Genomic DNA, 24,384 nt, shown 5'->3' on the forward strand with positions numbered 1-24,384 from the left:
CAAGGCATACACTGGCTAAACAAATCAGAAATCAATATACATATATCAATATCGCTTACAGCTCTCCCATCTTCTGGAGTGTGTGTCTTTGTGTGGGGGTGATTATGGATAGATGGGCCAGTGGCCCAGTGTCCGAGTCGTTGTGTGGTTGAGTGGTTGAGAGTGCTCACCCGGTTTGTTTAGACGATGAATTTTGAATGATTTTCGCTGACGAACTGGGGGCGTATGAAAATTGCTTCTCCTCCTGCTGCTGCTGCTGCTCCTCCTCCTTCGCTTCCTGTTCTATTAGCCGCAACAATTTGTTGGCTCACTCACACGCGCGCACGCACACACACACACACACACACACCGAATGCACTGACTCACAGAGAAGCTACATGTGTGAGTGTGGGGGGCAGTGTTGTATCGTTACTTATATTGCTGTTGTTGCAGTCGTCAGGCGGTGGCGTTGTCGGCTCAATGGGCATTTCCGTTTCCGTCTGGCCCTCTCCTACCTGTCTCCTTCGGCTGCCTGCTGCCTGCTGTTGGCTGCTTGCTGCTTGCACTAATTTAGTTGATGGCACTTTTTAGTTAGTTTGTTGACTTCTGCGGTGCTTGTTAGTGGCCCTCTGTAGTTGGCTAATTGCATTTTGTGTTTGATTTTAACCGGTTTGGTTTTGTTTTATGTACATGGCTGCGTGCGCGTGGAGGGAGATAATTAAATCGAGACCGTGCCGCATCAGTTAAGAACTCTCTTCTCTCAAACTTAATAAACTAATTAAAATATGCCCGCTTTTTTTGTACTTGTTCTTGTTGTTTCATTGTTGTGCGCTTTGAGTGCTTTTAGTGGCTCGTGCCCAACGACGATTTTATAACGATGGGAGTTTGGGGCATGCTCCACGCTCCACGCTCCACGCTCCACACTCCATACTCCACACTCGACACTTCACACTCACTCCACTGACCCCCGACAAAGCCACTGACACACATTCAACGCACGAAGCAGACACACACACACAGACAGACACTGCAGAAAGACATAGAGAGACCAGTGAGGGAGTTGAAGAGTTCTCCGCCGCAGATTGGAGTGGTAAAGAGAGTGAAGAGAGAGACAGAGAGAGAAAGAGAAAGAGCCAGGCCAGTGGGAAAGCTACGCACGAGATACGTTCCCGAACAGCGTAACGTTCGACGTAACGATGAACGAATTACGAGGGAAGTCTGTGGCGCAGGGCACGGCGCGGTAGGGGTCTACAACATTATGCTGGCACCACCTTCTGCTTTACCATCCTATCCTGCTTTACCGTACAGCTTATAGCTTTCCAACTTAATGTCTCCCTGTAAGCGTATGCGTATTTGTATGTGTATGTGTATGTGTATGTGTATTCGTGTGTGGGAGCTCTCGTTCGTGTATCGGTGGGTGGCTGGGGCAGCGTTCCGTTGTGGGGTATATCTCGCATGGCTTATACATATGTAGGTTGAAGCAATTTATAATAATTTTCCTTTTCCCTCAATCGATACACCGTTTAGTGGGGCAACAACAGCAAGAACCGCACTTCACTTGTCCGCTCTTTGATTGATGAATAGTACATACATACTATTACATATATGTACATATGTATGCGTATCGGGTGAGTATTCGGGGAGTGAATCCCTCAACTAGCGGTATTTATTGGATTTCTTTCGGATATCGTTGAGTTTTTCTCATGTGCGGCACTTGGTTTTCTCTCCCGTTTTAGTCGCGTTTCTTTTTCCACATTTTACAGGAAATCACTTTTCTGTATCCAGGGAGCAGCCTCTAGCGCAATTTCTGCTACACACGCATACAAAAACACACTCACGTTTACGTTCACATTCACATTAACATTAAGATGTATATATACGAGTGCACACACACATACACCATACACACACACACACACACACACACAGAGAGAGACTAATTTGGATTTGATCTATTTCAAAGACAATCGTAAGTGTTGATGGCACTTTTTCTGCCTTCTATTTCACTTTTCTCGTTTCGAATGCAATTAAGCTGAATTTTTCTTGGCCTTATACATTTCTCAGTCAGATACATATACATATACTGCTTGTGTGTGTATGTGTACGTGTGAGGGAATTCGAATGTGTGCTGGTGTGTATATTCCTAACCCAAAAATTGGTTGTGCGGCAGCTGAGGTGGCCCGTTTTCGGCAACGCCGTTGTCCAACTAACTACCCTCAAAGAACTGAGCGCCGCTCGTCCGTGCTAGTCGCTGTTATAGTCGCTACTAGTGGTGAGTTTTCCGACCTCTCCCCAGCCCAGCCTCTAGCCTAGGCATAGTAAGCGACCAAACGACAGCCGGAGAGAGCGGCCGATTACAATCAATGAATTTTCCTGTCGGCGCTCGCGCACTTTTCCGAGTGCTGGCATTTCTCTGTACGACAGATAAATTCCGCCATTCCAAAATCAAACCACATCCACATTGTGTTATGCTCAAAGCAAATTCTGTTACGTTCTCACTTACGTGCACTATTCAATGTTGGCAATGCTGCGCGCCAAAGATTTAAACTGTTTCCTGCCCGCAAAAGTATGCTACAATTTCGTATTCTTCTGAACAACAAGCAAAACGCAAAAACCATATGCGCCAAATCGTAAACCTCTTTGCAAGAATATATGTCCAAAAGAGAAAAACCCTATTTTGGAACGTTCCGTGGAAATATCTTTAACAACAAACAAGTTATTCTTACAACTACTCGTCTTAGTCCAAGTTCTTCTTTACCCAGTAAGGAAATATACCATACAAATTAGACGAAAATAAAATATATTTACTACAATATCTCGAACTTGACCGTCAAACACATTTGAAGTGTAACATTTGGACTTTTGGAACTCCTAATTAGCCAAAAAATCTACTTTTTTGGCTCTCCAAACATTGATGAATGAATTTTTTTTGTGGTTTACTTTTTTATTGTTAATGATAAATTTAATGCAATTTTGTATATTATTTTGAGGTAAAAGAGGTACGAGATTTTGTCCTTCCTCTGCCATAATACCGCAAAAGCGCAGGATTCTCCTTCTTAAAGAGGTCTGAATGAAGCTCTGATGAAGCTGTGATTGAACTATATCAATCTTTCGTTTTTTGGGGATTGTCCGTTTGTCAATGTGGACATTAAAGTACATTAAAGCAAATTGAGCGGGGCAATAAATTTGTGGAGCAACAGAATCTTTTAAGAGGCCCGAACGTCCTTTTGGCCAGCAGACAGATTTTTCAGTTGAATGGGAAAAAGACGACCGCTAAAGAGTATTTAAATTTGGGGACTATAATTTACTGTTTTCAAACCTACTCGGCCTGCATATTGGGTCACCATTGAAACACATTTTATCCCCCATAGAGGTGTCGATGTGTCCCCTCAAGGATGACAAATTTTTTAATGTGAGCTCAACGGCTCCCTGATTCCCTTTCCTAGTCAGGACTCACGGTTTTTGATGTATCTTATTCGGACACCAATCCTTAATCCCCCGCTGCAGCGGGTGGATTACAAAAGCAACAAATTAGTTTCCGTTCTGAAGAACGCTTCTCGGCGGGTGGGATAGCCCACAAATGGGCTATCATTTTCGGTGGTAAGCTGTGGAAGATTTCAAAGAATACGTAAGATGTAAATAAATGTTCTCCTGCAGGTTCAGAGATCTCAGACAGATCGTGAATCACAAGCTAAAGGACGATCCCCGCACATTGCTGAAGAATACCATGTTATTGGATTCCGATATGACTCATCCTTCGCCATGCCAGCGGGAGATTCCCAGTTTTTTAGGCCGCCTCCCATGAGACTCTCGAACACTTTCGGGTATACCATTAGTATTGGATGTGCTATTGTTGTGCCCTCCTTTTCTACCTATACTACACTACGTTATACGAAACCACAAAAATACATGAATACAAACATCCTGTTTTAGTCGGTTGCCTTTCCTGTATTAATCGGCTCTTATTTTGTTATATTTTTTGATGGGTGCAAAAAACCTACAAGCATTTTTATTCACTTATTCCATACGAACATCATCTCTGGTTACGTCAACGAAAAATTTGACTGATCTGATCTGAGTACTAGTCTTAAAACCAGAATCTACAAAATGGACGCCTGCATATTTTTTCGGTTTTACAGCACTAGTTTTGTGGCAAAGTTTGTCAGCACTGTTAAATGCCGCTTAGCTTGATGGCTTTATTTTGATCATTGACCATTTATATTTTTAAACAAGCATGGGCTCATTGGATACCAAGAAATACAGTGAAAAATGCTCGATTCCAGATCTCGACGACTTGCTGCCCAACCGCAAGTACCACTGCAACATGTGCCCTCAGCGACAAGTATTTAAGGGGCTGCACCAGTATAATCGGCATATGAAGAAAATTCACAAAATAGAATTTGAAGAAAAGGATTGTTTTCACTGCCCGGTCAAGCAGTGTTGGCGCCATGAACATATGCCCAATAACGTCATCATGACAAAGTTCCACATGGTGCGTCGCCACTACCAGGATCATCACTTGGTGAAGAAATACAAATGCCAACAATGCAAACGAAGGTTCCTTTTGAAGGAGCAGTATTTGAAACATAAATGTCGGCGTGGTCTGAAGGAAGAGACCGACTCGGAAACGGAAAACGAGGAGAACCAATGTGTGGATGTGGAGAATATAGATGATACGAACAGTAATGTGAGTAGAGCCGTGAAAACGCCGCTGAAGGAAAGCATGGATAGCAAAAACGATGGAGGTAATAGTGTAGAGACTAAAGATGCCATGGATAACTATTTGTTGTGCTGGTCTGGCGAAAAACAATGTACAAAATGCCGTAGGAAGTACAAGCGCAGACATAGCTGCCAGGAGCATATCTGTAATTTGTGCAGCCGTATATTCTATCGCAAGTCAGACCTGGCCGCGCATGAGTTAACCTTGGCCCATATTTCAAAACAGAAGGATAAGGTTCTTATGGAAGATATGGTGCTTATTGAAGATATGCTGAATTTGATTCGCAGAATAGAATCCAAAGATTTCCAGGACGAATCATTGATAAATACGTTAGGTGCCCTTGTCCCGACGTTCCAGAAAATACAGGATTCTATTCCAAAGACATCAGCGCGAACGACTTAAATATTTTTTTTCTACACATGTGTTACGATCTTTAAATAAATTTGTTTTTCATTTTCAATCACTGGCGCCCGGGTTTCTTTGGGATTATTGGTTATTGGTGTCGGCGTCTGCTGTGCTGAGGATAAGATCCGCCTGAGCGGCGGAAAATACTTCGCTTAGTAGCTGATTTTTAAGAATAAATCGGAGCTCTGCGCAAGTGAAAACCGAACCCTGCCTGAGTATCAGATTTTAGACTTACATACATTAATTATATACATTGGAATCCCAATCCCAAAAACAACGGAACTCCTTATCCAAAGTGAGGACAACTTCGCTGCTGCTGCATGACGGAATGGAAATTTGAGTCTTTTGCCAATCTTTTGACGCGCCGTCCATGTCGGGGTTCGCGTCTCTTGGTAATGACCAGTTCCCTGCACTTTTCATGAGACGCGATGCAGATGCAATCTACTTAAGATGTAGTACAGTACGTGTAGTATTATACATACTTTATAAGAACATTATTTTGTAACTTAAGCTACACATGAACTATAGGTATTTATTGTATTTTTATTTTCGAGTCCGCGCAATGCAGCTTAAATGCGACGACGCTTGTTGCTCTGCACTGGCGGTGGTGTTGTTGAGGGGCTAATAGATTCATTTGACATCGATCCGCGGGTACGCTTAGCTGGACGTTTGGGTAGATCAATCGGCTTGGCCGATGACTTCTTCTCGGCGTCCTTAGAAGTGCTGTGCACCTGTGCTTTGGTTGTAGCTGGCGGAGCTGTAATCCAATTATATTACATCAGTAAATTATTGCGCATGCAAGTTAATACTTTACCTTTGCCGTTGCTATCTGGAGCTGGAGCAACAACAGAAGCTGAACCGTCTGTGGTTTCTTCGCTGGAGTTAACCTCCACTTTTTTTTTGGTTAGTAGCGTTCCGTACTCTTGTTCTGGCAGGCAAAACTCCCGCTCCTCGTTTGGAAAAGGAAGTGTCTCAAGATCATCCAGCTCTTTCAGCTTATACATGGTACCCAAGTGCTTCCAAATCAGTTCACTCGGCATCTCGCGATTTAGAGATTTTGAGAGCCGCTGGGCAATGCACGACATATAGAAATGTTTATTAATGCCAACCGGACGTAGTCCTTCCATGGCGTGGAAAAGCTGCAACTCCTCTTCCGCAGACCACTCGCGGTCGCCTGTTGCCGGTATAGCCGTCCCAGTTCCAGCCATCCCCTTATCCTTGGCCATCATTTCTTTTTTGTGATATTTATGATAAATATTTCTGTGTTGTTTCAATGTCCGCGGCCGAGAAAATAAATAAGCAACGCCGTTCGGCAGACAGCATATAAACAAAACACCGACGACTAGGGATGGGAGTATCGATGTATATATTTTTTTGTTGCCAAATCAGCTCTTTTATAGCTAGGCACTGGCTTGGTAAAGTGTTATTTTCTGAAAATTCAGCTCATTTTCATTTAATTTCTTCTACTTTCATATCGATATACGCTATCGATGGTCTATCGCCACGGACAAGTCCCTAGTTTAGTGGTAGTTTTTTTTGCGCGACGCATTGTAGCGACAAGTATATACAAAGATATATATATCGATGTATTGATTACATCCCTAGTTTTGGGTGTGTATCTGTTCATCAAAATTTGCTGCTGTCGTTCGGAAATAAAAATATATTTAACAACAAAGCTGGTAAATAAAAAGTTACGATTATAGTTGTGTGTTGTGTGTGCATTTACCTAAATTCTTTACTACTTCTAACGCTGTCACCGTGTTCGGCAAAATCCAGCAATCATGTGGCATACATTTGAATGTGTGCATATGAATGTTCCTTTATAGCTGCAAAAAAAATATATATACTATATGTATGCGAAATCTGTTCTGTGATTTATATGTTATCCCGTAAATAGTGCCCGCCTACACGCCTACCGCCTCTTCCTACCGCCTTCCTATAATTTTAACAAAACCTTGCTCTTGTTCTGTGCATAAGTCAAGGTTTTGGTTGCTTGCGCTGAAAAGTTAATCATCGATCGATTAACTATGCCATGCCTACTCACGTTTTCGTATGTCGCGCTGTGTCAACCCCCTAAAGAAATTTCCTAATTGTGACTCACAAATCTATCTCTTTGGAATGTCTAAACCGAATCTCTACCTCTACCTACTCCTACTTAACTTTCTTTCAAGCTGTGTCCACCTGCGAACAGAATATTGTGTGTCTAGCTTTGTGTCGCTGTCGCTTGTTTAATGTTGTACTGGTGTGGAAAACACAATTGAAACAAATGCTTAAACGATTACCATGCTGCAATGCACTTCTTTTATTATTATTTCCAGCGAACAATTAAGAATCATCCAAAACACCAAACCAAACCGACATCCCTACAGAAATAATCAGATCAGAGCTTTTGAGCTCGCTAACTTTGTCCAGACCACACAACCACAACCAACCCAACCATCCCCACCCACCCCTGTAATTGCATATCACAGTATCACTGAGAAACTTTTCAACCATAGGCCTATCCGAGACAGCCATCATGGACGTAATGTCATCATCTCTACAACAACAGCGCATTGTCGTTGACCAGCTGCGTCGCGAGGCGTCGATGGAACGGCAGACCATTTCGGAGTCGTGCGCCAAAATGATGAAGTACATCACGGAGCACGAGCAGGAGGATTACCTTTTGACTGGATTCACCAGCCAGAAGGTAAATCCATTCCGTGAAAAGTCTTCATGCACCGTTCTTTAAGGAGGAGTTTGGAGTTGGCGATAGAAGGCGGACTGCGGACGGAGCAGTTGACTTCTGCATCAATGTGCAGATCGTATAGTTTATTTTTAGTTTAGCAAGATGGATTCTAAATATGTATATGTCTAATAATGACACCAGTACCAGTCAACGCCACCTGGATCAATATATCTCAATATAACTCTTTGTGCAAAAGCTATAATAACAACAAACAAATTGTCTCAAGCAATATATGCTAGAATATATAAAGATATATCAATATGTACCACTCACGTTAACAGTTGTATTAGGTTATACAAAGCCCACAGAAAGATTCAAAATTCATAATCGAAGCATTTGTCCCAAAGATATATCAGAGTTGTCTCTATCCGAATAGTAAAGCTGTTCAGGTACGCGAGTATCCCAACTAACACGAAAATCAATGCGCTGACTATAGCATCTACAACAACTACTACTACAACTACCTAAACTACAAGTATAAACCGAAACTCACACATATACTATATACCCTATTATCAACTATTATCGATCCGACATACAAATTTATCAATAAACGTAAACCCAACAGAAGATACATATATTTTGGCTTCTTATTTCGAGAAACATCTGTTATATTTATTGAATATTGATAAAAGAGAAGACAACCTAAACAATAATGTGAAGAAAATCGGATTGAGAAACGGAGAATATCCTTCTATTTTGAAGCAGAGCCACGAAGCTCGTTAACCACCAATTGCAATGGGTGGGTAATGGAAACTACCAACAAAAACCAAATACATATACGCAAATATATTATCGAATTACTTTAAAAGCTTTAAAATGAGCAGAAATGCAACAACCCACAAGCTAGTTGAACTTATCGCAAACTTTAGTGCGTTCATTATCAAGTTTTTCTTAGTCAAAATATATTACGAACCGCTGTAGTAGCGCAGCAAGCATATAATAATACCCAAAAATTGAACAAATCCAAATATTTAACTCTTTCTCTAGCGTAGTTTATCAATTTTGATTCACACAATATGCCAATATGAAAATATCCAATGAAAATGAAAAATTTGTATTTGCATTTTAGAACAATAATTAATTTCAGTTAAACCAGGCAAAATCCGAAAATTTTCTGCATTTTTAAGCTTACCAAAAATTTCAATTGACAAAAATGTGTGATTTTTTTCCAACCCCCTGGGAAAACATCCCAAATTTATGATACCACTATTATTTTCCTACACAATCTCCATCCATTCATAGTCATGATAATATAAAGGATTTAGAGGCAATCTATTAAAATGTAATTAGCATGATACGCAAAGTAATAACGGGAGAAAAGTTATTTTTATACACTCTAACGTGGCATGGGCATATTTGTATGGTATTGGAATGAACAGTAATGAGATTTCAGTTAAGGAAGGCACGCTTATCATACATACCATACCATACCATACCATACTCGTACATGTTAAATAAGAAAAATACAGCATATGTTGATTTTCATCGTGACAAGCTGTCAGCCTCCGGCCAGAGAAGACATGTTGTAATGATGAAAATGATGCAAATAGATATATAATTTAATCGATCGGTTCTTCCAGTGTTGCATTTAAATAGTTATTAATTGGCGGTACCTTTAGTTGATAAAGAAAAATCGTAGAACAAAATTAATTTAAGAATCACACATTTTTGAAGATGCGTTTGTTTTAAGAACTTTGTCTGAGATTTTGAACCACAGTTTGCTGTCGTGAGCAAACAGCAAAATGTGGCACAAAATGAACATTCGGATGGACTTTAAGAATTTTGAGTTAGGGGCCTTCAGATCAAAACTGCAGTTGGTTTAGGAGCCTGCCTACACATACTTTCCGACATTTAGCAGAACAATTTTCGATTTGCCAGACAATGGCATTCAGTTATTCATTGGTTGAGATATTCTTTCATTTGTTTGGGCCAGCCAGGGGATTTGCTGCGGCGGATGGGCGAACGAACCATCCATTGGAGCACGGATGGACTCGTTCCCGTTCGCTAAGCGCGACCCCCCGTCCAATTATTACCACTATTAATACTAAAAGGTAACCAAAAATAACCAATCACCAGCACACGCATCTTACTCAAAATCATGTACATCGATCAGATATCACACTTTAACAAGTTTTATTCACTTCAATTGAAAAGCGACAACGAGATCGTATTTTATTCGAAAACTAATAGAAATATTTAGGGACGGCACTGTCTCCGCACTGGGAGACGTTTGCCGAGTCCACACAAATATTATTGAAATGTATCTGCAAATAAGCATTTGAAATATCTATTGTACTCAACTCAAATGAACAAAACAAATAATCGTTTGCTTATATTCCAAAAATAAAAATGCGATAACTACCTTAGATGAGTTATCCTAGCGGAGGCACCAGGTTCGGTGCGAAAACACATCCAAACATTGTTTTATTTCCTCAAAAATGAAAGACCTAACTCAGTTTTCGTAAGTTACGTTTATTAATACAAGAAACTGTGTGCATGTAGGCATGAGTGCAAGTGTGAGAGTGTGTGAGAGATGTTAATGAAATTTATAATTTCCATGGGGCCTCTTGTGTGAAGCAATTTTTGCAGGAGCTGGAGAAACTAGGGGTAGTATGTTAGATGTTAGGCGAGATGTTTAGCTCTCATCATCACTGCCGGCAGCCTGACGCGGCTTGGGACCTCCGGCACGCTTGGCCATGATAATCTGATCCACCTTCAAGATGGTTGTGGCCGCACCAACAGCGTACTTGAGACCCCAGAACTTTCCCTGATACAGGTCGAAGATCTTTGCCTTCGCCGCATCTATTGTGCTCGCCGTCTCTGCTTCAATGTCGAAACCGATGTTCTTGCCGCTCTCGGAATTGTGAGCCAAATACAATAGGTTGACGGCTTCGGTGCCATTGAATCCAGAGTTTTCGGCCAGAGCCTTGGGGAACACTTCGAGAGCCTGGGCAAACTTGCGCACAGAGTACTGCTCCAGGCCTGGCAAAGTGTCAGCATACGCCGACAGCTGGGTGGCCAGCTCAATTTCGGTGGCCCCGGCTCCTGGCAGATAGCGTCCATCGCGTGTCAGGCACTTGAAGCTGTTCACGGCGTCGTCCAGGGCGCGCTCGATGTCGTCCATGAAGTTGTCTGTGGCACCACGGATCACAACTGTGGCAATCCGCGAGTCTTTGCCCTCGTTTCTAAAAAAAACAAGCTGTTATTTGGACTGTTTCATGACATTATTTAATGGCATTACTCACCTGAATGCTACGATTGTCGTGTCGCCCAACTCCTCAATGCACACCTTGTCACAGTAGCCCAACTCTTCCTGGCTAGGTGTGGTAATGCGAGGTAGAACTGTGGCGTTCACAGAACGACTCAAACGGCGCAAGTCGAACTTGGAGTTCAAACGCACAGCCATGAGGCCATATTTGTTGAGGAAATGCAAGGCCATGTCACCGACTTTACCACCGGCAACGATAACCTTTACACCGGCATCGGCAATGGCCTTGATTTGATTCTCCAGCAGACTCTCCTCTCCAGATGAGAACTTCATGAGTTCGTCCGCCGACTTAATTAATACTGTGCCCTTGGTCTCTGTCTGAATAATGTCGACGGGGCACGAGAATATGGCGATCTTGGCCTTTTCGGCAAAGGTGACATCGCCCTCCACGAAGCGCTTGAAGACCATACCGCGGACTACCTCCGACTTGGGCAGACCGCTACCGAGGATCTTGCATATACGAATGTTGTCCACGTTGAATGTGCCCTCATCAGGCAATATGGAGACACAGGCCTTGCTCACCAGGTCATTGAGGAAGTCCTCCTGGCCGTACTGTTTCGACATGATGGTTGTGCGAAGGACATCCTTTACCTTTTCAACATTACGATAGTCCTCAATTTTATGGCAAACCAATTTGGGCAAGATTTCAAGAGCCTTTTCCAGTGCCTTTTCATAGCCATCGGCTATTTCGGCGGTGGTGATGCCCAAGCGCAGGAGCTCCTCTGCAGACTCGAGCAGAGCGCCGGCCAGAACCACAACGAAGTTTGTGCCATCTCCGACCTCGGCGTCCTGCATTTGACTAGCCATAACAATCAGCTTAGCGGCAGGGTGCTCAACATCCAGCTCGCGCATTATGGTTCCGGCATCGCTTGTCACAAACTGCTTCTCAATGTGGTTGATGATCATTTTGTTCATTCCATTGGGGCCGTAGGCGGAACGCATTGTCTGAGCAAACTCCTTGCAGGCACTGATGTTACGGTAGACGGCTTCCTCCAAGCCGCTATACATCTGAGGATATGAGACAATTATGGTTTCGAACATTTTTCAAGAAAATGCATGACATTTGTCATGGCGATGACTAATCACGCGCCTCCCGAGACGGCATGTTTTTATTTTACACAGAATTTCAATGAAATCGGGTTTTATATGGGCCATTTCTTATATATTCTTTATATTGCACTTACCCGTGCGCCATCCTTTAGCATCTGCGACACTCCGGGTGCTTTTGGTACAGATAAAGCCATTTTTGTACACAGATTTCAATACACAGCTAGTCGGTCGGTAAGTTCCAGCAAAAGTTTGTCTAACCTCAAATAAATTTGACGGCGGGGAACATTCTGGACCTATTGTATTGAGGTGCTAGCGATGAGACTAATAACTATTCCATCGGAATGTATCGGATCTTTTTATGGAACTGCCACTTATTTGCTTTACATATATTTTAGTTTAAAATACCCTCTGCGGATTCCTAAAACAGACTTAGATTATATCTAGACTATTTAAATCTAAAAATAGTTTACTGTTGGCAAAGTTTTTCATACCCGTCTCTGGGGTATTTTCAAATAAAAAATCGGTGCCATTTGGTGACCGATATATTCAAATTTCTTATCGATAGGAATCGATAGAAGCCCCATTGCCGCAAATACGTAAATTTGTAAAATAACAATGTCGCAAGGCAAGAAGCACGTGTTGGGGTTTTCGCCCAATGGTGGTCAACTGTTTGCTTCTGTTGACGAGCTGGGAATACTGCGAGTATGGAACACAGAAACGAACACGCTGAAACAGGAGTTCACCCCGAACCTGCAGCTATCTGGCCCCTGCACAGCGCTCACGTGGGTTTTGGTGGCAGCGCAGCGGCCCAAGAGGGCTCGCAAGAGTCTGCCAACCCAAGAGGAGCCCAGCGACCAACTCTACATTGCTTTGGGCACGCTGAAAGGCGGCGTTGTTATATATTCATTGGCCGAGGGAAAGGTAAGAATTGATTAGTTCATGGAACCACAATCCCCAGTAATGTTCTCGTACCATTGCAGATTGAACGTACTCTGAGTGGCGACAGTCACGATGGTCCAGTCACCTCGATAGCTTACGACAATGCTGGGCTTTTGTATACCGTGGGAGCCGATTGCCGGGCACTTGTCTGGTCTTTGGAAAAAGAACGCTGCATCAGTGACTGGCAGGTTGGGCCCGAAAAGCCGCGAAATATTGTATATCTCCCAAAGAGCCGGACCTTGGCAGTTGGCTCGCGCCAGTTGAAGGTCTATGATGTTGATACTAAAGAGTTGGTGGAAACATTTACCGGGCACTCTGGCGAGGTTAATGCCATCAGCAGCGTTATGTGCACTGACAATGATGAATTCGTTCTGACTACAGCTCGTATGGAGAGAGTCATTTGCTTCTGGAAGATTGAGAAGAAGGGCAAAAACAAGGCCTCTTCCTGTACGCTGCTCATGGAGGATCTGGCGTACTGTTTGTCCAGCGAAGTTCACGACGACGGACAGCTGCGGGTGGCGAGTGTGACGCGCAACGGCATCATACACATATACCTGTTGAATGTGAACAGGTACACCATTGAGATTTAAACAAATAATACATAATCATGCTTATACTATCCGTAGTCTATCAGCCGAAAAGTTCGTTAAGCCGAAAACCTCCCTGCAAATCGTTTCGGATGGCGCCGATACGGTCGAGCCCATTCATGCTCTGGCGTCTCACTTTGTAACTGACATAAATCGTTCGCACGAGATTCTTTTCGGTTACGGAAATCGCAAACAAATACAATTCGAACGCATTACCCCTAACTATGCTGAGAAATTGAATGTTATCGTTCGCGCCGACCCGAAGAAGCTGTATGCTAAGAAAAAGGGCAAAGAGCAGGCCTTGCAGGCCGCCCACAAAACTCTCACTCCTGTAGTGAGTCAGAAGATTGTGGAGTACAATAGTGCTCTGCCGATTTCCCAGAAGAAAGTACAAAACGACGTTCCAATGGAGGCGCGCCTGCAGCACCTGCAAATCAAGGCCACCAAACAGGGTGCTGGAAAGCTGCAAACACAAAGCAAGACACAGCTTCTGATGCAGGCACTGCACAGCAAAGATCAGGCGTATGTTGCTGATATAAATTGTATGCTGAAGAGCCCACTCAACAGTCTTCTATTTTAGCATGATTGACGCAGTCCTCAGTACCCATGACACGGAGACGATACAGTTGACTTTGGACCGCCTGCCGCTCGAATATGTCAACCCATTGGTGAATGAACTCTCAATACTTATACAAGGAAAGCATGCCAAGTAAGCGCATATTTCGTTGAGTGTACAATGGCGGATTTACTTAAGTGGCTCCTTAAATTACAGTGTTACATCAGCCATACGCTGGCTGCAAGTACTGGCCTGCACGCACACGAGTGCCTTGATGTCTGAAGACAAACAGGCATTGCGCGAAAAGTTGGGAATTTGCCTTGGTGTTGCGGAGCAGCGCATGCATTGTCTTTCGGAGGCACTACAGTAAGTGTTTGGTAAATCGAAACAGTTTTATTGGCATTCAATTCGCATTAGGGCTTGCCCTTCTTGGTCTTCGTGGATTTCTTCGGCTTCTCCACAGTGCCGTGGCGGCATTCGCAGATCTCAGCGTAGAAGGCCAGCTTGGTGTGCAGTATGGTATCAATGTAGAATCTTTGAAAAGAAAACGAGCTCTGCGAACGCTCGCCCACCGCATAGTACAGAGTGTTGTAGCCCTCAAAGCGGTATGTGATCATTACTGGATAGTGCTTCGGCACCAGCTTTGAAACGGTTATGATGAATCGCACCTTTGCCACTGCCAGTGGGTTAGGACAGCGGGGCGTGGGCCGTGAGAAATGTGCATCGGCAAAGTAGATCTTTCCCTTGATGGGAATATCGTGTTGAATGGGGTTGCTCAGAACCGCACACTTTGTGTCTGGCGATAGCTGCCACAGGCCAATAAAGTCCTGGATCTCGGAAAGTACAGTGCTGTACTCGAATGACCCAATGGTCGTCGGTTTGCGAAGCAATCCGCTGGAGCCCGAGCTCGGACCATATTCACCAACTGCAATTTTTGTAGCAACAGCAGTGGTTTCATGCTCCTCGTCGGCAATTGTCGTCACTGTAAAATCGACCAGAGTAGGCACACTGACCACGGGCTTCGGTTTTTCTGGAAGCTTGTAGCAAAACAGTCCCCGTGGATCGGACTGAACTATGGTCAGGGCTTCGCAAATGGTAGAATCGACCAAGTCCATGACGCACTGCATGTCGGCGTCATCACAAACTGGCTTGTTGCAATGGGCCACTGCATCGGCGATGCTTGCGATATTACCCATGGGGGAGACGAGCGCATTCAAACCGTCATGCTCATTGTCCGAAGTCCTGTTTAATCGTCGCGAATTCATCAGAATGGAGACTTGCGAAAATTTTCGCTCATTTAGATCCGAGTCCGAGACGAGGTTTTCCATTTAAGCTAATTTGGTGTTTTTTTATTTAAGTTAAATATATTTTGTATATATATACTGTTTAAAGTCAGATTTGTAATGTCTACTCTTAGAATATCTGGACGCGTCAACCTGATCATCAGTCAAATGAAGCGAAATGCAGATAACCATTTGAACGAAAGCAATGTTTTAATTGTGGAAGAAGAAGAGGAAGGTGGGTATTGTGAAATTATGCTTTACCATAGTCCCACTAATCAATTTTTTTGTGCTTCAGATGAGCCCGCCGATACGCAGAGTGATAGCGCAAAGGGTGATAGCAACTGGAGCGATCTGGAAGACCAGAACATCAGCTTAAACAGTATTGCAGACGAAGACCTGGCAGCAGACGATGATGTGGCGGCCGATGAGGACGATCTGGCAATGACTCAAGGCTCGGACGATGACGATGATGATTTGAGCGATTAAGCGACTGACTCCCATGAATCAGCGGATTAGTTTGTTCCTCTATACGTTAGGTTAGGTACCATTGCAATTTCTTTATTGTCCTATCCCCCGGCCAATTAAACTAGTGCAGTTTTCCACACTGAATTTCATGCAATTTTTATTTGTGTTTATTAACTACGTGCAACAACGAATAGGAGCCAATTATTTTTTTAATTTCCGACATTAGCAAGCAAACGTAAACATTTCATTTCCATTTCCAATCTATGAATATGGTAGAATATTGTGCCAAGAACAGGGGTTTGGTTTCATTTCTATAGGTAATTTGAGTATACATAAGTAGAAGCTCATCCAATAACAGCACAGGAACTACTAATAGGTGTTTTTGTGTGTGTTCGCGCGAACATTTTCATCTCATTTTAATTGTCAACAAATGGTCGAACAAATCTACTTCCAGTTTGCCTTAAGGAAATTAATTAGACCGTTCGTGGAACTGTCGTGAGAAGAGACCTCGACACAAGTGTCGAGCTCCGGCTCGATGGCCTTGGCCAGTTGCTTCCCCAACTCAACGCCCCACTGATCGAACGAGTTGATGTCCCAAATGATGCCTTGCACGAAGATCTTGTGCTCGTAGAGGGCTGAAAGTTGAATGAAATCAATAATTAATTGAAGTGTCTTGTGAAATTCAATTCGGCCAAACTTACCAATCAATGCGCCCAGTGTAAATGGCGACACTTTCTTCACCACAATTGAGTTCGTCGGCCGATTGCCAGCGAACACTTTGTGCGGCAGCAGGTTTTCCAGCTCGTTGCCGCACAATCCGGCCTTGGTAAGCTCCTGCTTGGCCTCGTCGGACGTTTTGCCGGCCATTAGAGCCTCCGTTTGGGCCAGGAAATTTGAGAGTAGAATCTTGTGGTGCTTGCCGCCGGCAATGGGATTGTGTGTCTGGGCGGGGGCAATAAAATCGCATGGGATCAGGCGAGTGCCCTGATGGATAAGCTGGTAAAAGGCGTGTTGGCCATTGGTGCCTGGCTCACCCCACACAATCGGACCGGTGCTATATTTAACTGGCTTGCCCGACTTGCTAACGAACTTTCCGTTACTCTCCATGTCGCCCTGCTGGAAATAGGCAGCGAAGCGGTGCAAGTACTGATCGTATGGCAGAAGAGCGTGTGTTTCAGCATTGTAGAAGTTCGAATACCAGACGCCCAGCAGAGCCAGAATGACAGGTGCCTGATAGCCAAAAAACCAAATATTTAAACATGGTAGGAGCTGCCCACAAATATTAATCTCGACTTACATTTTTGTCCAGCGGCGATGTCTTGAAGTGATTATCCATGTAATGGGCACCATCCAAAAGCTGTTCGAAGTTCTCGAACCCAATGGACAAGCAAATGGACAGCCCAATAGCCGACCAGAGCGAGTAGCGTCCTCCCACCCAATCCCAGAAGCCGAACATGTTGGCGCTATCGATACCGAAGGCAGTCACCTTCTCCTTGTTGGTCGACAGAGCCACAAAATGCTTGGCCACGGCATCCGCCTAGATGGGGAGAATGGGGAAAATCAATAGTAAATTCATACACCAGCACCTGGCAATCCACCTACATCCTTGGCATGCTCCAACAGCCAGGTCTTGGCCGAAGTCGCATTGGTGATGGTCTCCTGAGTGGTGAACGTCTTCGACGCTATAATGAACAATGTAGTCTCGTAGTTGACTTTCTTCAGAACCTCCGCCATATGGGTGCCGTCGATGTTGGACACGAAATGGGAGTACAAGCCCTTGCCGTAGGGTTTCAGAGCTTCGGTAACCATCAAGGGTCCCAGATCGGAGCCACCGATTCCGATATTGACCACGTCGGTGATCTGTTTTCCAGTGCTTCCACGCCACACTCCAGAGATTACCTTGTTGGTGAACTCCTTCATGTGTTGGAGCTCGGCCCGCACATCTGGCATCACATCCTTGTTATCCACCAGGACGGCGTCCGCACTCCGGTTCCGCAACGCCGTATGCAGGACGGCACGATTCTCGGTAATATTTATGTGCTGGCCGCTGAACATGGCATCGCGGGCTGGCTCCACTCTCCGCGACTTGGCCAGATCGATGAGCAAGTTCCAGACATCATCGTTGACGCGATTCTTGGAGTAGTCCAGAAGTATTTCACCATCGTTTGGGGTACGCAAGCGTAGGCTGAAATGAAAACATAAAAGTTAAAATGGAAAATCTACCATTAAGGCTGTGACGCTGCGTGCAAGACAATATGATCCCATTACCCCAATTAAAAAACTTAAACGAGGGGGAACGTTGTGAGTTGCTGCGGAGACCGCAACCGATTTGATCCAGATTCAGCAATCTGATAGATATGGTCGTTATCTATGATTCTGCGTTCTTAGTTTTCTCGAATGTGCAATATTGTGTATGCCACAGATTTTCGTTATTTGTGGGGGCGGAAAGGAGTGGGGCCAAATTTTGAGATATACGTTTTATAGTGAGATCTAACAGAAGTGCGGATACCAAATTTGGTTGCTCTAGGTTTTATAGTCTCTGAGATCTAGGAACTCACATTTTGCAAACCGACCATGAAACCTGTGTTAGAGAGAGACAGAGCGAGAAAGAATGAAATTGTTTTCTTGATTCTGGCTATGATAATTATACGATCTGGTTCAGATTTTGCACTCTAGAAGATATAGTCATCTTCTATGATTCTGCGTTTTAGTTTTCTCGTATCGTCGAAATTGTGGATGCCACAGATTTTCGCTCTTTGTGGGGGCGGAAGTGGGCGGGACGAAGTTTTGAAATATTCTTGTAGCAGTGACATATCACAGAAGTCTGGATCCAAAATCGTTGCTGGATCGTTGCTCTAGCTCTTATAGTCTTTGAGAACTAGGCGCTGAAGGGGACGGACAGACTGACGGACGGACAGACGGACAGACGGAGAGACGGACAGACAGAAAGGGCTCAATCGACTCGGCTATTGATGCTGATCAAGAATATATATTATAGGGTCCATTTTCACCACAAAATGAATATACCCAAATACTCATTTTGAGTATAGGGTATAAAAATCAAAGAAAGGGGACAAACGGGTGGGGAGTTGGGGGTGGGAGGTGGTGGATGGAAGGGGGGGCAAACTTGAAACCTTGCATTTGATAAGAAAGTAAAAGTACGTTCAAATATATATACATACCCCCACTCGTAAATTTATGTATTGTATGCCAAACTTTTTGGTATACTTAATTCTTAATCAAACCAATCATTTTAATTGATTTTTAATTGATAAAATAGTCATTTTAAATGCAAATTAACTCACCTGAACTTTGAAAATCGCTTCGGATCGTTAACAAATAAATCTTTAATAACAATTTTATTGTGATTGGCGTCGTAGTAGTCCTGGAGTTTTTTGAAAGCGGGCTCCTCGTTTAGAGGGGGCAGGGGGGTTCCGGCCATTTTTCTTGGGGGGAGGTTGGGAGGTTTTTTTTGTTAAAAACTTAAAGTCGCAAAAAACACGAGAAAATCGCGAAACTTCACTTAAATACGGCCACTTGACACAGGTTATTTTTTTTATAAATCCGGAATAATTCCGGAAAACAGGCCCACAGCTTCGCCGTTATAGATATTTTATTTTATTTTGTAAAAAACAGCTGATTTTTTATTTTTTTTCCAAAAATTTTCGCTGTCGGCAAAATTTTACAAAATTTCTCCAATGTCAAATGAAAAACAAGACTCAGAGTTGCCACGTGGTGGTTTTTCTGACAGGGTGGGACCACTGTGAAACTAGTGCTGCCAAGTGTCTCAACTATCAATTGCCAATTATCGAATGGATAGTATCGATAGCACTCTTCGTGGGTGAATGCAATACCCTCGGGAAAAGAGGGTATTATAGCACTGATGAAATGTTTGTCAATGAACTTTGTTTAAATCTGGGAAAAAGTCATTCTTCTGGGAAAGACGATTGGGTGTGAAAAACCTATGGCTTTGTGGCAGATTATAGGCGGCTGAGCGTTCTTCTCCCGAAAGACGAAATGAACCATGCAAAAATAGGATGACTTGGTTTTCCACGTTGGAGCGGAGCCCTTTGTTGTACCGTTAAGTATCCTTTTTTTGAATTTTCGAATTTGTGTATCCATCTAAAATCAGCTGAGAAAAACCTTTATCGATTTCAGACTTTGGTATTTCATTGAATGGGAATTCTTTTATACGGTCACACACTACGCTCACACGTTGCGCTCTGCAACGAAAAATTGAGTCGTAATTTTGAATGGGCTATAAAAAGGGGTATGGAAAACAGGCAAAACAGCCAAGGCAAATTGCAAGATTCCCACGAACCTCACCTCACCTTACGTATGGTGACAAAATCGACGTTTTGTCTTCAAGGTATATCAAGCAAATGGGGTGGAATTTACCCTGCATGCGTTGCACTTTCTGGGCCGTTTAGCGTGATGTCCATACCCTCTTTTGCCTCCCATTAGCAGCAAATAACCAGTAACGAGTAACAAAAATTGTTTTACGAAAAAAAATATGCACTGCCTAAAGATGGCGACGGGCTACTTGTGTCGGAAAGAGAGGTAGGGTAGTTGTTTTTTCAACAAAAATATAGGAAACAAAATAAAAGTGGTGCAAATTTCATAAACAAGAGGAGCTGGCTGTGTGCGTCGCAAACCGTAGTGAAAGACGAGCAAAAGCAGCGTCGAGAGAGTGAAGTGAAACTAATACAAACATTGGCATGGTAGTGGCGAGTGAGCAACAAGTGTCTAAAAAACATATTGTGGTCGTAAAAAATGTTAAGAAAAGCCATCAGCCCACCTGGCTACAGGTATATTGACTGCATCTGCCACAAATAAAGAGGAGAAACTGGTAGAAAAGAGCATTTCCAACCAAGGAACCGAGTCTCGCACACGTAACCTTGTGTGTGCGTAGCACGGAAGCTGTTTCTTGGCTTGGGCTGTGGCAGTGCAACGCCAACAAAATCGGAATACTTGTTCGTATGTATGTGGTTTCGGTTCGTGAGCTGTTTTGATTTTATAACCTAAACGGACCTATAAATTGCAGCGGATACGTGAAGCATTAGGCAGTAGAGTAAATATTCCATAGACGTCGGGTACGTCACTGAAGATGGACACCACATCTGGAGCTGGATCTGGAGCCGGAGCTGGCAGTGGTTCAAGTGGCAGCATCGCCGATGTTTGCCCCTGCTCAACGGTGGCTGCCACCGCTCACAACGAACAGCCGCAGACCAAGAGACAGAAAATTGAGAAGCAAATCAGAGTTGGCTCCAAGTCGTTGCCCCCCCCGCCACCGTCACCGCCGGATATACTAGATCGGCGGGATGCCCTAGATGCCAATAGCAACAACAATAAGAATCATCACCTATGCTCATCGCTATCATCGTCCTCCACGCACTCGCTGTCAACACCCAGCAGCACCAACAACTCACCCACAACGACGCCATGCAGCTCGAGGGCAACCTCCTATGCGCAGCTGCTCAGTGTGCAGAGCTTAGTCCACAATATCTTGCCACAATCCGAGCTCCAAACCGACCCAGAGGCCACGAAGGATGAAGTGGACCGCGCCGCAAAATTGCCAGATCTGCTGACCATAACCACCGGCAGTAGCAGCATCATCAGCAGCAGCAATAGTAGTTGTAATATTAGCAATAGGAGCACCTGCATTGCGTCGGCTTCTTCATCGATTGATGATATGTTGGAGTTCGAGCAATCACTGACGCGCCAGTGCCTGTGTGGTGTTTCGGAGCGAACGCTTCGTAAGCCGTTCCAGTCGCACTACTCGCAGGACACAAACGGCCAGAAACGGATCGCCTACCTTAGGGAGTGGCCCACCAACAAGCTGCTGCAATTTCTGTCCAATCTGCAGCTGTTGTTCGACATCTACTTGAAGCAGAATGCCAAGGGCTTCATTTGTACGAGAATAATGGACGTTTGTGATGCCCTCATTCGGAACGACAACAAGCTTATCGACGAGATCATCGTGCTGGCTGGCTACAACAATTCCTATGTGCAATTTCTGGCGGGACGTGTGCTAGCCGCATTTCTGGTGATTGCTAAACAGGAACTGAATGATGAGTGGCTTCAGAAAATCGTCGACCAGCTCTTCAATTTCGAGCATCTCGACCAGGCGGCGGTGCAAAAAATCCACTTTAGCCTGGACATTATCAAGCGAATTGTCGAATGGAAGGATATAGAGACGCATCCGTTGGATGATGACTGGATGACGAGTACCACGAGTGTTGCTGGTGCTGCTGCGTCGTCCATTGCCCTGCCAGCGGATGCCGCTGTAAGCTACATGCACTTTCCAGTACAGGACCAGCCGCTGGCGACCAACTACTTTGCTCTACAATTCAGAGAGGATGCAGCGGGCGAGGCCGAGAGGGAGAGGGAGCCTGAAAGCAGGGATAGGGAGACGGAGAGGCGTAGGCGGAATGGCGGTCTGTACGATGATGATTCGATAAGCCCGCACCCGGCACAACCCGCATCCGTACCCGGCGGCTGTCACGTGGTCACTCTCACCGACTCCGAGAGCTTTGACACCACACATCTAAAGTGTATCACGATACAGAAGCTGGAGCACAAGTGGCCCACGCTGGTGAAGAACATGTCGGAGCTGATGGCACCCACCCACCAGGACACAGCGGAGCACTGCGTTCTCAACTTTCTGCAGCTGTGGGAGAACATCATTTCGGTCAAGGCCAATCTGTCCATCGACGAGACAAGACCCTACTACGCACAGCTGGACAAGTTTGAGCTCCTGCTCAACCACAGCCTGTCGTGCACCGTGTACAAGCAAATGCTGTGCCTGTTCAATGAGGCGCTGTGCTATGGCTCCACGCTAGCGCTGCAGGACATGCTGCCCGAGGAGACCTGCAAGCTGGCCCACCAGATCGTGTGTCATGTCCGTGGGTTTCGCATACTCGAATCATTGCCGCGACGCCAGCCGGACAATATGGTTAGCCTGATTGGCTACAACGGCACACCCCTTGTTTATGCGAATGGTGCCATCGCCATAGCGACGATGGCGCGATCGGCGGATGCTGCAGTGCAAGATGCAGGCGAGGATGGGGCGCCAATGCCGCCGCTGGACCTAATAGAAATGGACAAGACGCTGCTGCAGAAGATGGTGCTGCTGGTGCTAAAGTCAATCGCGGTGACAGTGAAAGAGATCCGCAGCGATTCGTCCGACTCGTCCATTGACTCGAGCGACTACGATGCATTCCAGGACATGATGCTGATCGAGCGGTCCATTCGGGATGTGCTGAGCAAGCTGGAAACGTTCATCAAGCAGACCCTGGAGTTCCACCCGGAGTGTCATTTCAGCAAGATACTGATTCACCTATTCGACGACCAGGACGATCATTTGATTGAGGCCATGGTCTGCACCCTGGACGTGACGTCGGGCATCTCCTTTCGCAACAATGCCTTTCCCGAACTGGTGGCCATGCTGAACCCTGTGTATACGTTTCTGGAGTTCCTCAAGATGACTTCGAATAGCTCGGACCTGCTGCTGGACCTGCTGGTGAGCAACGAGACCTGCTTCCTGCTGTATCTGCTGCGCCTGCTCAAGTACATCCGCATGAACTGGACCATGTTTGTGCACAGCTGCCACAGCTTTGGCATGGGCAACGCCATGCTGGACGAGGCCATGGGCGTGCTGATCAGACTGCGCCTGCAGATATCGCGACTGGTCTCCCGCCAGCTCTATCCGTATGACATATCGCCGGTGCTGCGTCTGCTGGAGAGTTGCGAGAGTCTCTACGAGGGTAACGAGCTTAGTTAAATGCAACGGAATAAACACCTGTCCTGTCCTTTCCTGTTTTACCACATGCAATTAAAATACGTAATTTATTTTAAAATTTAATGTAATAGGAGAAGCTAGCGCAAAAATCGATGAAGAAGAATCCTTGTAGAATATCCTTGAAGTGTACTAGATCTAAGCCATATCGTGCCCCTGCTGATTGCAGCCCATATTCCATATAATTATCTCTAAATTAACGTTCCGTTCCGACTCAATAATCCAATACGATACGATACGAGTATAAATATGTCATTAAGTTTTTTGTACTCCCTGTCATCCGCTTTGAAGATCGACCTAACAATCTAGATACATAAACGTATGTAATTGTCACTGCAATGATCATGACAAGATTGTAGCTAGCTCGTAGTTAATGGTAATGTTGTAGGTACTGAACTCCAAACTAAGCTGCACGCTAGCCTAAGATTGTTTTAATCTTGCCTTAAGTAGAATAATGTACCATAGTAATCGGCACCATGGAAAGAGGAAAATACATTTTGCTCGTTCCGCCGCTCGCCGCTTGTGCAATTCGGGAAACGTGTGTACAAATTTTTGGTGTCTTCGCGATTGCATCGGCGGGTGCGTTTTAAAATACTTGAATAA

The 24,384-nt window shown here is 44.6% G+C and overlaps 9 protein-coding genes across 11 annotated transcripts in view; 4 read left to right on the forward strand and 5 right to left on the reverse strand.

The window, feature by feature from the left end:
* The window catches only part of LOC6590645 (myosin-11), a 33,508-nt gene extending 32,660 nt beyond the window's left edge, over positions 1 to 848 (reverse strand). The window contains exon 1 of the mRNA XM_026985566.1: positions 171 to 848. The gene's annotated coding sequence lies outside the window, so the exon portion shown is untranslated. The remainder of the gene's footprint in view (positions 1 to 170) is intronic.
* Positions 849 to 4,414: 3,566 nt separating this feature from the next.
* Positions 4,415 to 5,521, forward strand: LOC6590647 (zinc finger protein 510). The gene has a single exon (XM_026985843.1). It carries the CDS (start codon positions 4,436 to 4,438, stop codon positions 5,099 to 5,101), a length of 666 nt encoding a protein of 221 aa, XP_026841644.1. The 5' UTR covers positions 4,415 to 4,435; the 3' UTR covers positions 5,102 to 5,521.
* Positions 5,522 to 5,571: 50 nt separating this feature from the next.
* LOC6590648 (MRG/MORF4L-binding protein) lies at positions 5,572 to 6,381 on the reverse strand. Its single transcript, XM_002016573.2, has 2 exons — positions 5,919 to 6,381; positions 5,572 to 5,861 (listed from the first exon to the last, which is right to left on the reverse strand). Exons 1-2 carry the CDS (start codon positions 6,331 to 6,333, stop codon positions 5,674 to 5,676), a joined length of 603 nt encoding a protein of 200 aa, XP_002016609.1. The 5' UTR covers positions 6,334 to 6,381; the 3' UTR covers positions 5,572 to 5,673.
* A 334-nt stretch (positions 6,382 to 6,715) lies between these two features.
* On the forward strand, positions 6,716 to 8,410 carry LOC6590649 (guanine nucleotide-binding protein subunit gamma-1). The gene is made up of 2 exons (XM_026987058.1): positions 6,716 to 6,783; positions 7,603 to 8,410. Exon 2 carries the CDS (start codon positions 7,623 to 7,625, stop codon positions 7,833 to 7,835), a length of 213 nt encoding a protein of 70 aa, XP_026842859.1. The 5' UTR covers positions 6,716 to 6,783; positions 7,603 to 7,622; the 3' UTR covers positions 7,836 to 8,410.
* A 1,877-nt stretch (positions 8,411 to 10,287) lies between these two features.
* LOC6590853 (T-complex protein 1 subunit theta) lies at positions 10,288 to 12,404 on the reverse strand. Its single transcript, XM_002016575.2, has 3 exons — positions 12,288 to 12,404; positions 11,081 to 12,111; positions 10,288 to 11,020 (listed from the first exon to the last, which is right to left on the reverse strand). Exons 1-3 carry the CDS (start codon positions 12,345 to 12,347, stop codon positions 10,471 to 10,473), a joined length of 1,641 nt encoding a protein of 546 aa, XP_002016611.1. The 5' UTR covers positions 12,348 to 12,404; the 3' UTR covers positions 10,288 to 10,470.
* A 364-nt stretch (positions 12,405 to 12,768) lies between these two features.
* LOC6590854 (WD repeat-containing protein 43) lies at positions 12,769 to 16,127 on the forward strand. Of its 2 annotated transcripts, XM_002016576.2 has the most exons (7): positions 12,769 to 13,074; positions 13,134 to 13,663; positions 13,719 to 14,201; positions 14,260 to 14,388; positions 14,452 to 14,601; positions 15,653 to 15,753; positions 15,814 to 16,127. In XM_002016576.2, the coding sequence occupies exons 1-7, from the start codon at positions 12,769 to 12,771 to the stop codon at positions 16,002 to 16,004; spliced, it is 1,890 nt and encodes a 629-aa protein (XP_002016612.1). In that variant the 3' UTR covers positions 16,005 to 16,127. The 2 variants fall into 2 exon arrangements, with proteins under 2 accessions (XP_002016612.1, XP_026841333.1); XM_026985532.1 differs by having other exon boundaries at positions 15,653 to 16,127.
* On the reverse strand, positions 14,609 to 15,573 carry LOC6590855. Its single transcript, XM_002016577.2, has one exon. It carries the CDS (start codon positions 15,561 to 15,563, stop codon positions 14,649 to 14,651), a length of 915 nt encoding a protein of 304 aa, XP_002016613.1. The 5' UTR covers positions 15,564 to 15,573; the 3' UTR covers positions 14,609 to 14,648.
* LOC6590856 (glucose-6-phosphate isomerase) lies at positions 16,119 to 19,593 on the reverse strand. The gene is made up of 5 exons (XM_002016578.2): positions 19,289 to 19,593; positions 17,586 to 18,168; positions 17,281 to 17,520; positions 16,685 to 17,213; positions 16,119 to 16,618 (listed from the first exon to the last, which is right to left on the reverse strand). Exons 1-5 carry the CDS (start codon positions 19,423 to 19,425, stop codon positions 16,428 to 16,430), a joined length of 1,680 nt encoding a protein of 559 aa, XP_002016614.1. The 5' UTR covers positions 19,426 to 19,593; the 3' UTR covers positions 16,119 to 16,427.
* Positions 19,594 to 20,215: 622 nt separating this feature from the next.
* On the forward strand, positions 20,216 to 24,331 carry LOC6590857 (protein lines). Of its 2 annotated transcripts, XM_026985530.1 has the most exons (3): positions 20,216 to 20,543; positions 20,613 to 20,964; positions 21,028 to 24,331. In XM_026985530.1, exon 3 carries the CDS (start codon positions 21,091 to 21,093, stop codon positions 23,764 to 23,766), a length of 2,676 nt encoding a protein of 891 aa, XP_026841331.1. In that variant the 5' UTR covers positions 20,216 to 20,543; positions 20,613 to 20,964; positions 21,028 to 21,090; the 3' UTR covers positions 23,767 to 24,331. The 2 variants fall into 2 exon arrangements, with proteins under 2 accessions (XP_026841331.1, XP_026841332.1); XM_026985531.1 differs by having other exon boundaries at positions 20,216 to 20,960.
* Positions 24,332 to 24,384: the final 53 nt, after the last annotated feature.

The sequence above is a fragment of the Drosophila persimilis genome, unplaced genomic scaffold (genome assembly GCF_003286085.1).
Source record: "Drosophila persimilis strain 14011-0111.01,24,50 unplaced genomic scaffold, DperRS2 tig00000002-arrow-pilon, whole genome shotgun sequence".
Taxonomy (NCBI): Eukaryota; Metazoa; Arthropoda; class Insecta; order Diptera; family Drosophilidae; genus Drosophila; species Drosophila persimilis.